The 13,142-nt window shown below is 38.4% G+C and overlaps 1 protein-coding gene across 2 annotated transcripts in view; it reads right to left on the bottom strand.

Moving 5' to 3' along the window:
- Nucleotides 1-3,202: 3,202 nt before the first annotated feature.
- Nucleotides 3,203-13,142, bottom strand: part of snx30 (sorting nexin family member 30) — a 44,083-nt gene continuing 34,143 nt past the window's right edge. For both annotated transcript variants that reach the window (XM_034191906.1, XM_034191907.1), the window contains exon 9: nt 3,203-7,017. In XM_034191906.1, the coding sequence (XP_034047797.1) occupies nt 6,940-7,017 (78 nt within the window). In that variant the 3' untranslated portion in view covers nt 3,203-6,939. The remainder of the gene's footprint in view (nt 7,018-13,142) is intronic.

Raw genomic sequence — 13,142 nt, 5'->3', positions numbered from 1 at the left:
CAATAAAAATAATTTTTTATACATTGTTGCTTTTCTTTGTTGATTTGCAAACATACACAACAGTATGTATGTAGTGATTTATGTAAGATTCAAATTTTAAAATTCATATTTTCACCAAAAGATTTTCTAAATTCATTAAATAAATATTGATTTTTTTTCAGATTTACTGAAGCTTATTTGTTTTTAAGTTTGTTTAAAGCCATAAATAAGTGCACTATAAAAAATGATGTTCTAAATTTCTTGTTGATGCTGAAACTAAAGCTGCTATTTAGAAATTAATCTTATAAATTTGTAGACATGCAAACGGTAACCTGCATCCACTCACTCACTCACTCATCTTCAACCGCTTATCCAGGATCGGGTCGTGGGGGCAACAGCTCCAGCAGGGAACCCCAAACTTCCCTTTCCTGGGTCACATTGACCACATTTGACTGGGGGATCCCCAGGCGTTCCCAGGCCAGTGTGGAGATATAATCTCTCCACCTAGTCCTGGATCTCCTCCCAGGTGGACATGCCTGGAACATCTCCCTAGGGAGGTGCCCAGGGAGCATCCTTACCAGATGCCGAACCATGTCAGCTGGCTTCTTTCACCACAAAGGAGCAGCGGCTCTACTCCAAACTCTTCACGAATGGCCGAGCTTCTCACCCTATCTCTAAGGGAGACACCAGCCACCCTCCTAAGAAAGACCATTTCGGCCACTTGTACCCGCGATCTAGTTCTTTCAGTTGTTATGACCCTGAGTTCATACAGTAGTGTTCAGAATAATAGTAGTGCTATGTGACTAAAAAAAGAATAATCCAGGTTTTGAGTATATTTCTTATTGTTACATGGGAAACAAGGTACCAGTAGATTCAGTAGATTCTCACAAATCCAACAAGACCAAGCATTCATGATATGCACACTCTTAAGGCTATGAAATTGGGCTATTAGTAAAAAAAAAGTAGAAAAGGGGGTGTTCACAATAATAGTAGCATCTGCTGTTGGCACTACAAACTCAAAACTATAATGTTCAAACTGCTTTTTTAACAATCCTGTGAATCACTAAACTAGTATTTAGTTGTATAACCACAGTTTTTCATGATTTCTTCACATCTGCGAGGCATTAATTTTGTTGGTTTGGAACCAAGATGTTGCTCGTTTACTAGTGTGCTTGGGGTCATTGTCTTGTTGAAACACCCATTTCAAGGGCATGTCCTCTTCAGCATAAGGCAACATGACCACTTCAGGTATTTTGACATATCCAAACTGATCCATGATACCTGGTATGATATATAGGCCCAACACCATAGTAGGAGAAACATGCCCATATCATGATGCTTGCAGTTTGGGGGTCATCTAACAAACTGTCTGCGGCCCTTGGACCCAAAAAGAACAATTTTACTCTCATCAGTCCAAAAAATATTCCTCCATTTCTCTTTAGGCCAGTTGATGTGTTCTTTGGCAAATTGTAACCTCTTCTGCATGTCTTTTATTTAACAGAGGGACTTTGCGGGGGATTCTTGCAAATAAATTAACTTCACACAGGCGTCTTCTAACTATCACAGCACTTACAGGTAACTCCAGACTGTCTTTGATCATCCTGGAGCTGATCAATGGGTGAGCTTTTGCCATTCTGGTTATTCTTCTATCCATTTTGATGGTTGTTTCCTGTTTTCTTCCACGCGTCTCTTTTTTTTTTCCGTTTTAAAGCATTGGAGATCATTGTAGATGAACAGCCTATAATTTTTTGCACCTGCGTAAAAGTTTTCCCCTCTCCAATCAACTTTTTAATCAAACTACACTGTTCTTCTGAACAATGTCTTGAACATCCCATTTTCCTCAGGCTTTCAAAAAGAAAAGCATGTTCAACAGGTGCTGGCTTTATCCTTACATAGGGGACACCTGATTCACACCTGTTTGTTCAACAAAATTGACGAACTCACTGACTGAATGCCACACTATTATTATTGTGAACACCCCCTTTTCTACTTTTTTTTTTTACTAATAGCCCAATTTCACAGCCTTACTGAATCTACTGGTACCTTGTTTCCCATGTAACAATAAGAAATATACTCAAAACCTGGATTAATCTTTTTAGTCACATAGCTCTACTATTATTCTGAACACTACTGTATGTAGTTTTGTTTGTGGCATGAGTGTATTTACCCTCCCCACCTAGGTGAGGCGCTGTGTGTGTGAGTCTCTGTTGTTGTAAGTGAGCTTGTACAGATGGCACCGGCTGATTGGTCCAGCAAGGAAGGCTCCTGGCTGAAGGCTCCTGGCTGAAACCAACCTCCAGGGCTCCTCTTCCTGCTCCCAACTGTGGTGTGTCTGAGGACACTTTTAATTTTGTTAATCTTTTTGCATTCTTTTTGTAAACTTTGTAATTATTTGTTCTTGAAAAGTAGTCCAACATTTCTTGTTAGTAGGGATGAGAAACCACATTTATTTTGATAGTTTTCTCCTGTTTTTGCTTAGGACCTTAAGTAAGACCACTGTTTGGTTGTTTATTTGCACTAGGTAAGAACAGGGTTTTTGGTAGTTGTTTTGTTTGTTATTTTGGCCTTATTCTCACCCTTAAGTTTTTATTTAAGAATAATAAATATTTGTGACTGCCTTCCAGAATTTCGATTTGCAGTATATAAAGAGTTACAATATAATATTTTGCACCATGTCTACATATCTCCATATATCTATAGTAAGTATAGAACAGGAACTTCACCAAATTGTCCCAAATGTAAATTTTGCATAGGCACCAGGTTGCATTGCTTATGGGAATGCAAAAAAATCCAAATGTTCTGGAAGGCAACAAGTATCAGTAGACCCACTTTTATGTCTGCTGGGGATGGTCCCACCAACATGTACAGCATATACTGTGAGAGGCACCTTCACTGGCTCACGTCAAAGCCGGATCCGATCTGGCTTGTGTCCATTCTTATTAACGAATGTTCATAAGGATTAATTAACATTGTTAATGCAGTAATAAGCATTAACTAACAGTCAATTAAGAGTTAACTGGCTAGTAATCATATTAGTAATATTTATTAAGTAAGATATTGATACATTTAATATATAAAATACTGAGCACAATGAGTATTACAGTTAACCCTTAATTCACCATTAGTTAATGCTTATTACTACATTAACTAATGTATATTAATGTACGCTAAAATAAAACATGAAAACCCAGAAGGGAAACAAAGTGAACTTGAACTGTAAAGATTAAATCAATTCCTTATTTTATTACTGATTCCAATATATCAAAAACATTTGAGGTAAAGATAATTGCATTAAACAACATCAATATACAAGCTTATTTATTTAACATCAAATGTACAATCGGGACTCTGAAGGTAAACGGGACGAACACAAAAACATGTTCGTCTCACTGCTGCAAATCAGTCAGATTTCTGTTCACATGTTAATTAGTACAAAATGAAGACGGGAAGAAAAGGTCAGAGGTTTGAGTAGAAACATTTCCTTTGAATATTACAGAATTACAAGAATTCCCTCTGATGTCGGGAACGGACCCTGAAGTGGCCGTGCAGACTCATGATGCCTTTTGGAAAATCTTAACACAAAGTTGTAAGAAAATAGATCCCGTACAACTTTCATTTCTGGCACCTAACAGAAAGCTTTAAAAAAAAGTGTCATTTTTGACCCGTCATCGTGCAACAATAAATTAGGATTTCACAACAGCTACCAGTGAGCAAGAAGAATTTAATTAAGATTTGCTTGTGGAATCATGGACATTTTTGTTTGTTTACTACCCGATTACAAAAATTACCTTTTTTTCTTTTTGTACAAAAGAAAAAACCCTCTTGTGTTCTACAGGGTATGTGATCATATCTGTAAACAAAACAAACAAACAAATGATGGTTGCTAACTGTGCACTGTGGCGCTGCCGCCTCTCACTGAACAAACGAAAAGAACAAATAAAGCTTATTTAAATTAAATCAACTACCTTTAAAATATTTTATGTGGCTGTCATTTAATCGGGTAAATAATTGAACATGTTAATGAGAGGCGTAGCCAATCATCAGTTAAACTTAACATCTAAACAAGGTGGAAGATGACGATTCAAATACGTATGGCTAATTAACTTTGGTTTATTAATTTGGTTTGCTATTGATTCTAGTTTTTGATAGAAAATAGGGATCTGCTCCAAAAATAGTCCCATGCCCCCTTTTTTGAAACCCCTCTGAAGGGAAACCTCTTTGGCTTATGAAGCTAATATTTTGGAGTTTTCATATTGGGCCCATAATCTACAAAATATGTGAAACATAAGCAGATCTGAGACCAAGAAGTGGGGAGATTTTTGAAATCTCCTAATTTCACAATAAGTTTGTTCTCCAATCACAGAGGTATGATTTTGGAATTAACACCTTCACATTGACGTTAAGACAAAATTTGTGTCACTGGTGCAGTAAGTGTCCTCTGAGACATAATTAGGATAAAGTCTGACAACTTCATGCTTTAAAAGTAAACTGTGACGATATCAGAGTGGTGTTTCCTTAAAAACAAGCCTACAAGAGTTTATTGAGAGAGGAAGAAAAAAAGAGGAAACCAGAGTTAAGCAAAAAAGCAGCTGGTTTGACACATTGCAGAAAGTCTTTGTTCAATCAGTGGGTTTTTTCCATGAGTCAGTGCTGAGGAGGCGGCTCAGAGCTCCAGCTCAAATGACAATGCGACAATGACGTAGTTCCACTTGTTTTCACTGAAGTCGCCTTTCAACCGTCAACATTTTTCAATTCACTCCTAGACTGAATAGAAATTAGTGAACCCCATTAACTCGCATATGCATAACTCGCATTTCAACTTTACTCATGGTCAATTTGTGGACCCTGAAAATTTAGACTACTGTATATAATTGATGCTAAGTTTTAGTGGTTAACCTTATTAACTCGCAGTTTCAGATAACTCACGGTCTGATTTTGTGGACCCCAACTTGCACGAGTTAAAGGGGTTCACCTGTATACTGCACGATACTGACGCACCGCCAGGATGTGCCATTGAAGAACCAGTCAGTTAAAGCCAGTTTGTAGAATATGGTTAAACCAGTTTTAACAATCTGGATTAGAGGTATTTAAACCACTTCATCCAGCAGTTTGAAACCTATTTTATTTGACTAAGAAGCACATCAGCATCGTTTTACTGGGCTTTAAAAACCTGATTACACCCACGTTACCCAAATTAAAACCACTTCAAGACTTCCTGGTTTTGGTTTAGAGCCGTTTCAAACTTTTATGTAACTTAAACCAGTTTAGAGCATGTTTCAAGTGGCTTCGAGGCGCTACCATAGCAGACAAGACTGGGTTAAAAAAAAATTAATAAAAATAAGTCACCATCTTCAGTGAATCAAAAAAGGAGCAAAACTTCACACGGATGAAACTGGATTAAATCAAAATTTAGAATTTTCTTTTGTGGTAAATGCTTAAATGACTAATCAATCAAAACAGCTGACAGTTATACTGGTGTCAAAATAAAAACAATAATCATTTATGAATCTTTTCAGCTCTACTCAACACTTTACTCCACTTTGGTGGCATCACAAACTGACTTAAAGCTCCTACAGGAGACAGAAAAACTGACTGCAGGTATGAATGGTTATAATAATAAAGTTACGCAACATTTTTTGCAACAAAGTAGATGAACAGTGCATGTGGCCTGGCCACCAGGTGGTGCTGCTGCACTGATCTATATCATATAAAGCATTACCTACACATCACACATGACAGAGCTCAACATGTATACATCTGGGATAGCTTTGAATCCTGGCCTTTATGATGTCATAATGGGTCTGATTCTAATAAGAATTCACCTTGACGAAGACTTGAAAGGTCTGAGGTCAGTCTACATTTCTGTCTCAACAATTCGAAAATTTATATTTAATGTCAGTTAATTGAAATAGACGTGTGCAGATAAATAGTCTCCAAAGTTAAAAATGCTCTGGAAGGACAGAGCGTCCAGCTCACGCTCAGAGCCATATTGAGTTCATGGGACATAGTTCATGTTTGCATTCTATTATGTGGAGCACAGAGATCATGTTTTCAAGTGTGTTTGTTTGTAACCAGAATCACTCAAAAACTCATGCAGTCTTGATAATATTACATTTTTGTTATTTTACATACATGAGGCAAACAATATTCATAACATCTTACAATATAGATCAATGACAGCTTTCAAAAATAAACAGTATGGGAAAAAAAGAACAATTCTAATCCAATTAAATTTGTCCCGCAAATCTGAGTGGTTAATCGTGTGAGATTTTAGGCCATAAAATATTGCACTGACATGGCAAAATATTCAACCATTGTATTAGACATCTCTGTATCGCAGACGTGGCCGTACACCTTTCGCTAGCTCGCCTTTTAGTAGATCCTTGGGGATCCGGCCTGTGTTCATTCGCTTGATGTATTACTCCACGCCCTGACTTCGCGCGTTGGCCTTGAGTTTGACACATCAAAACGTTGGCAGTACTGAGGTACGAAGCACCTGTATGGTCCTTTTCTTCAACAAGTGTGGTTTTGACTCACGCAGATTTAAAACAATAAACTGGTGAAGTCAGAACAGGTTTGTAATTCTGTTTTTCGTAGGAGATTTTTGTACCATAAGTGTTTTATGAGATGAAAAACAATCCTCTAGAAACATCAGAATACTTGTATTTTTTTCTTGGCATGTGAAAGTCAACACACTCAGGACAGCTTTCAGAAACTGCAGTTAAATAAACATGAAGCGTTGGCAACCGTTTGTTAGCTGGGAAATATGAAATAGAAAAAAGTCTATAAGAAGATGAAAAAAATCTGTACATTGTACGCGGCGTCTCCTGTGACGTCTCCAGGTGTGCCGGGTGTTTGTTTACCTTTCAATCAGACGTCAGAATGAGGCAAAGTCTTCCAGCAGTGACCCCTGCTGGCCGCTTGGTCCTTGGCATTGGTTTAATGAGACGTGGAGGTGTTTCAGTTCATCTCACTGGTTTTGTCCTCAGTCTGTTTGTCCTGCAGGACGGTGATGAGCGACTCCCACGCTGCTTGGCACTGCCGACGCCAACGAGCCCCATGATTTGAAAACATGAGGCGAGAGAGGAAGACGAGGCAAAAAAAAAAAAAAAAAGAAAAAAGAAAAAAAGAAAGTTAAATGGAATGATACAAGAAAATAAAAAAACAAAACTGCAGTTTGAGCTAGGTTTTTTTTTTTTGTAAGGGCTGGTTAAATTCACATTTTTAGCCTGGTACTAAAAAATTGTGACGTCACAGAATATTGACCTGTAGGAGGAGGTAATCTCAGAACTATAAATTCAGGGGAAAATATTTAACCTGCTGTTTACTCTTTTAAGGGTTTAATCTGACCCGCGTCAACTGGACTGTGGCCTGTTTCACTTGACTATAAACCAAACCACCAAATCAAATACCTGACATATACTGTTGGTGAATTTGGTCATTTTTTAAATAATTTTTTGGCCACACTTTGTGCGCAATGCAAAAAAAATTACATAATTTAAAGATATGGGCCCCTATCCAAAAGCATCATAAGGCTAAAAGTAGCTCCTAGTGAGGTTATTCTAAGAAAAATCTTAATTCCTCAAATTTTTAGACATTTCCTAGAATTTCTAAGAGAGCTCCTAAGGTGCCAAACTGGTAAGAGGAGGAAAGAGCACTTTTAAGTTGGTAAGGTTAGACCTTACCTGTGTGAAGTGCCTTGAGGCAACTCGGTTGTGATTTGGCGCTATATAAAGGAAAATAAATTGAAATTTTAAGAAGCCTAAGAGTGTCTTAAACAGACAAGATGACAGAAAGACAGAGAGGAAGGAGATGATATTCTCTGTATGTATAATGACTGATCCAGACGGTGCAGGGATGTTTGTGGTTAACCTCATCAGGAATGAGTTTACTTTTCCCACCAAGCGTAGAAACATAATAACGCCTGAAATGAAGGTTATCACTACATTGTGATAACTGGCTACAAGAAAAATGTAAATACATATTTGTGTGCGTATATATATATATATATATATATGTATATATACACAAGGTCTATTAAAAAAGTATCCGACCTTATTATTTTTTTAAAAAACCATATGGATTTGAATCACGTGTGATTGCGTCAGACAAGCTTGAACCCTCGTGCGCATGCGTGAGTGTTTTCACGCCTGTCGGTTGCGTCATTCGCCTGTGAGCAGGCTTTGAGTGAGGTGTGGTCCACCCCTCTCGTCTATTTTTTATTGCGAATAAAATGTCTGAATGATTTGGAGCTTTGCTGCATCAATTTTTTTTCCAGAAACTGTGAGAGACCTCCAGGTGGACACCGTTCGAAAAATTAATATGGCTTTCAGGGACGATTTTATGGGGATTACACAGATTAAGGAGTGATCCAGACGGTTTAAAGACCGCCCACAACAGCTGAGAGCGCGGCGCGCTCCCAGCCCCCATCGACAGGCTGACACCCCGCTGGAACAACCAGATCATTTCCAACGTGAAGGCTTTGTTGATCCGGGACCTCGTCTGACTTTCACAAAAAGGCAGAAGATGTGGACATCAGCACTTTTTCGGTACATTCCACCGTTACAGGAGTTTTTTTTCATGGAAAGAAAAGCGGAGGGACGCGCCACGGAGCCGTTCATTACGCGGGACAAAACCACCTCGGTGTTGGTCTCACAGGACGGCTTAAAGGTGGATTTCAGATGGATTCCGGTTGCTTTCCAGTCGTGTGAATATCCGATTGTGATTGTACATGAGCTGGACATGCCAGAACATGTCCCGTGAGGCTTCATCATGGCGTTTCTTTGCACCAAGCGGCTGCACCGCGATGCGCGGTGGAGCCGCTTCTCTTTCCATGACAAAAACTCCTGTAACAGTGAAATGTGCCGTTCATTTTTAAACTGGACGCTGTCTTGATCCGGTATGTCATCTGACTAGCACAGGAATTGTGAAAAGACGTGGACATCAGCACTTTTCCGGCACATTAAGACAGATGTGCGGAGGAGTTCCGCACGTTGCGGTGCAGCCGCTCGGCGCAAAGCAACGCCGTGATGAAGCCTCACGGGACATGTTCTGGCATGTCCAGCTCATGCACAATCACAATCGGATATTCACACGACTGGAAAGCAACCGGAATCCATCTGAAATCCACCTTTAAGCCGTCCTGTGAGACCAACACCGAGGTGGTTTTGTCCCGCATAATGAAAGGCTATGTGGCGCGTCCCTCCGCTTTTCTTTCCATGAAAAAAAACTCCTGTAACGGTGGAATGTACCGAAAAAGTGCTGATGTCCACATCTTCTGCCTTTTTGTGAAAGTCAGACGAGGTCCCAGATCAACAAAGCCTTCACGTTGGAAATTATCTGGTTGTTCCAGCGGGGTGTCAGCCTGTCGATGGGGGCTGGGAGCGCGCCGCGCTCTCAGCAGTTGTGGGCGGTCTTTAAACTGTCTGGATCACTCCTTAATCTGTGTAATCCCCATAAAATCGTCCCTGAAAGCCATATTAATTTTTCGAACGGTGTCCACCTGGAGGTCTCTCACAGTTTCTGGAAAAAAGTTGATGCAGCAAAGCTCCAAATCATTCAGACATTTTATTCGCAATAAAAAATAGATGAGAGGGGTGGACCACACTTCACTCAAAGCGTGCTCACAGGCGAATGACGCAACCGACAGGCGGGGGTCAGAGTTGAAATTTTATAAAAATATTTTTGAATTATTTCAGTAGAGGTACAGGGCACTCTGATTTTGGGAGGGGACTTAAACATTCGACTCAATCCAGTGCTGGATTTGTCTAACCCTCACTGCTCGGAGCCAAATAAAATAACTAAGTTTATTAAATTAATTCTTAAAGAATTGGGCCTTCTGGACGTGTGGAGGGAGTTGAACCCAACTAGAAAAGATTACACTTTTTACTCCCACCCGCACTCTTTCTACTCTAGGCTGGACTATTTCTTAATGTTCCAAAAAGATTTTAATAGAGTGGTTAGTTGTGAGATAGGAGTAATGGACTTATCGGACCACACCCCAGTGTATTTGGAAGTAACATTTGGGAATAGAAAGAGAGACACACTTTGGAGATTAAACACAGGTATTCTACCCCCATTTAGAGAACAGATCAGGGAAGATATTACGAATTATCTGATCGAGAATGATAATGAGGAAGTTTCACCAATTATCTTATGGGATGCTTTAAAAGCTGTCCTGAGGGGGAAACTTATAGGCTATAGCTCCATTCTAAAAAAAAGACAAGAAATGAGACATTTAAAAAACTCCAATCACAATTAAAAATAATGGAAAATGACCATAAAATTACTATGAATAAAAATGTCCTTAGAAATACAAAAAAAAAAGAAAAACGAAATTAATGACATTCTCTCAAGTGAAATAAAGAAAAATATGGTATTTTTACAACAAAGATATTACGAGGTAGGGGGTAAATCAGCAAAACTGTTAGCCTATAAATTGAAAAAACAACAATTAGAAAATACAATTCATAAAATTAAAGATCCTCAAACAAACGAGTTAATTTAGAAATGGGAAGATATTCAACATACTTTTTTAACTTTCTATAAAGAACTATACACACAATCAAAAACTGATGAAAAAAACCATGTCTTTCCTGAATACGCTAATTCTACCGAAAGTGAGCGAAAATAAAAATAAAAACTTGATGACCGAAATAACTGAACTTGAAATTAAGAAGGTCATTTCCAATTTGAAACCAAATAAAGCTCCGGGACCAGACGGTTTCCCTTCAGAGTGGTACAAAGAGATGAAAGACCTCTTGGTGCCTTTAATGAAAATCACATTTAATTTTATTTTACAGACAGGTGTAACTCACCCATCATGGAACGAGGCTACTGTCTCCTTAATAGCCAAAGAGGGAAAGGACAAGCTTGATTGTGGAAATTATCGTCCAATTAGTGTACTTAATCAAGATTACAAGATATTCACACACATTCTTGCCAAAAGAATGGAGAATATTCTCACTGAGATAATTAGCCTGGACCAGACGGGCTTTATTAAGCAGAGACAGACACAGGACAATATCCGACGAACACTACATATAATTGATCACGTAACAGAAGAAAATATTGAAATGATCCTCATTGGTCTTGATGCTGAAAAAGCCTTTGATCAGGTAAAGTTGGAATTTTTATATAAAATTTTGGGACAATTTGGTTTTCATCGGTCGTTTATTGTAGTCATCCAAGCATTATACAGGTGTCCAAAAGCAAGAATTAAAATTAACAGAGCACTCTCAAAATCCTTTGACCTGAGAAGAGGGACACGTCAGGGGTGCCCACTGAGTCCAGTACTCTTCATTCTCTTCATTGAGGCCCTGAGTCGAGGCATCAAGCAGGACAGTGGTATTTCTGGAGTCAAAATGGCGGGCCAAGAACACAAAATTTCCCTGTTCGCAGATGACGTTTTGATCTACTTAACAAATCCAAACTTGTCTTTCCCCAAACTGCTATCTTTCCTGGAGGACTTCAGTTCAATATCTGGCTATAAACTTAACATTCCAAAAACACAGATATTAACCTTTAATTACGAGCCCAGTCAAGAAATAGGAACAAGTGTTAAATTGAAATGGGATTTGGAGCAGATGAAGTACCTGGGCGTGAACATACCTAAAGAACTTGTAAATTTACATGATGTGAATTATAAGCCATTGAGTCATAAAATTAATGAAGATATTAAAAGATGGAACATGCTACCAATTTTGAGTTTTGAGTCACGTATTGATGTAGTTAAGATGAATGTTCTGCCCAGACTGCTTTATCTGTTCCAAACTCTCCCAACTGAAATATCTGATAAACAGTTTAATGAATGGGACAAACTAATCTCTAGATTTATCTGGCAGGGGAAAAGACCAAGATTAAAATACAAATATTTACAGCTGGCAAAGGACAAAGAGGGATTAGCTCTACCGTGCATGAGGGACTATTATTTATCAGCACAACTCCGGACGTTAGTGTGTTGGTGTAATCCAGACTATAAAGCAAGATGGAAAGAGCTAGAGATGGCTGAGTCTGAAAACTATCCAATTCAGGCAAAGTTAGGTGACAAAAGACTGATAAAAGAGCAGATAGAACAAGGTAATCAATGGATTAATCTTCCGCTGAAACTGTGGCTAAATTGTCTTAATAAGAATGGTTGGCATGAGAAAGCTAGGATTTTAAGATGGTGTGCTTATGACTTGGATTTCACTCCTAATAAACTAGATACAACATATAAAAGTTGGGCCGGTCTAGGCTTAGCAGCTTATTGTATGTTGTATGATAAGGAAATTTTGAGGGAATTTCAATCAGTAAGGGAGCAATATCAACTAAGTAATTCAGATTTTTACAGGTTCCTCCAAATGCGTCATCATCTACAAAAAACTTTGCCTAGAAATAAGGATATTTTTGAAACTCCAATACTTAGAATTTTTATTAAGGCATATCGCACAGACTCAAATTTTAAATTAATCTCGAAATTATACAAGGACATACAGGCAGCCAAGGATTTAAATACATCATATATTAAACAAAAATGGGAAAGGGAATCAAAGGTGGTGATTTCTGATGTTACTTGGTCTAAATATTGTGCATTTCAATGGAAAATATCCAGCTCTAATGTTTGGAGATGTTTTGGTTGGAAAAGCTTGTGACGATATTTTATCACTCCAGCACAAACCAAATATTATTCAAGCTCCTCCAGTTGTTGGAGAAACTGCGGAGCCCAGAGTGCAAAAACACTTCCATTTGTTTTGGTCATGTCCACTGGTCAATAGCTTTTGGATTTGTATTCATTCTGACATGGAAAAAATTTTGGGTCTGAAGTTCCCTTTTAATTGGGACGAACTTCTTTTTGGACTTTTACATTCAGTGGACACAGACAAAGAAACCAGATGTCTATACGGCATGTTAAGTACGGCAGCCCGTAAAGCAATCACCAAAAAGTGGATGAGCTCCCACGCTCCATCTTTAGAGGACTGGCACAGGATTGTTTACGGACTATTCACAATGGAACGAATTACATTTTCCAGGAGATTACAGTCGGACAAATTCGAAGAGGTTTGGAGCAAATGGAGGAGTTACATTTCTGCCAGGCATCCTGAATTTGTATGACACTCTGTATTCTCATTTTAAATTGAATGTTTTGAATGTTTTTTTTTTTGTTTTTTTTGTTTTTTAAGTAC

The sequence above is a fragment of the Thalassophryne amazonica genome, chromosome 17 (assembly GCF_902500255.1).
Source record: "Thalassophryne amazonica chromosome 17, fThaAma1.1, whole genome shotgun sequence".
NCBI lineage: Eukaryota > Metazoa > Chordata > Actinopteri > Batrachoidiformes > Batrachoididae > Thalassophryne > Thalassophryne amazonica.
This window is presented reverse-complemented; position numbering and strand designations above follow the sequence as displayed.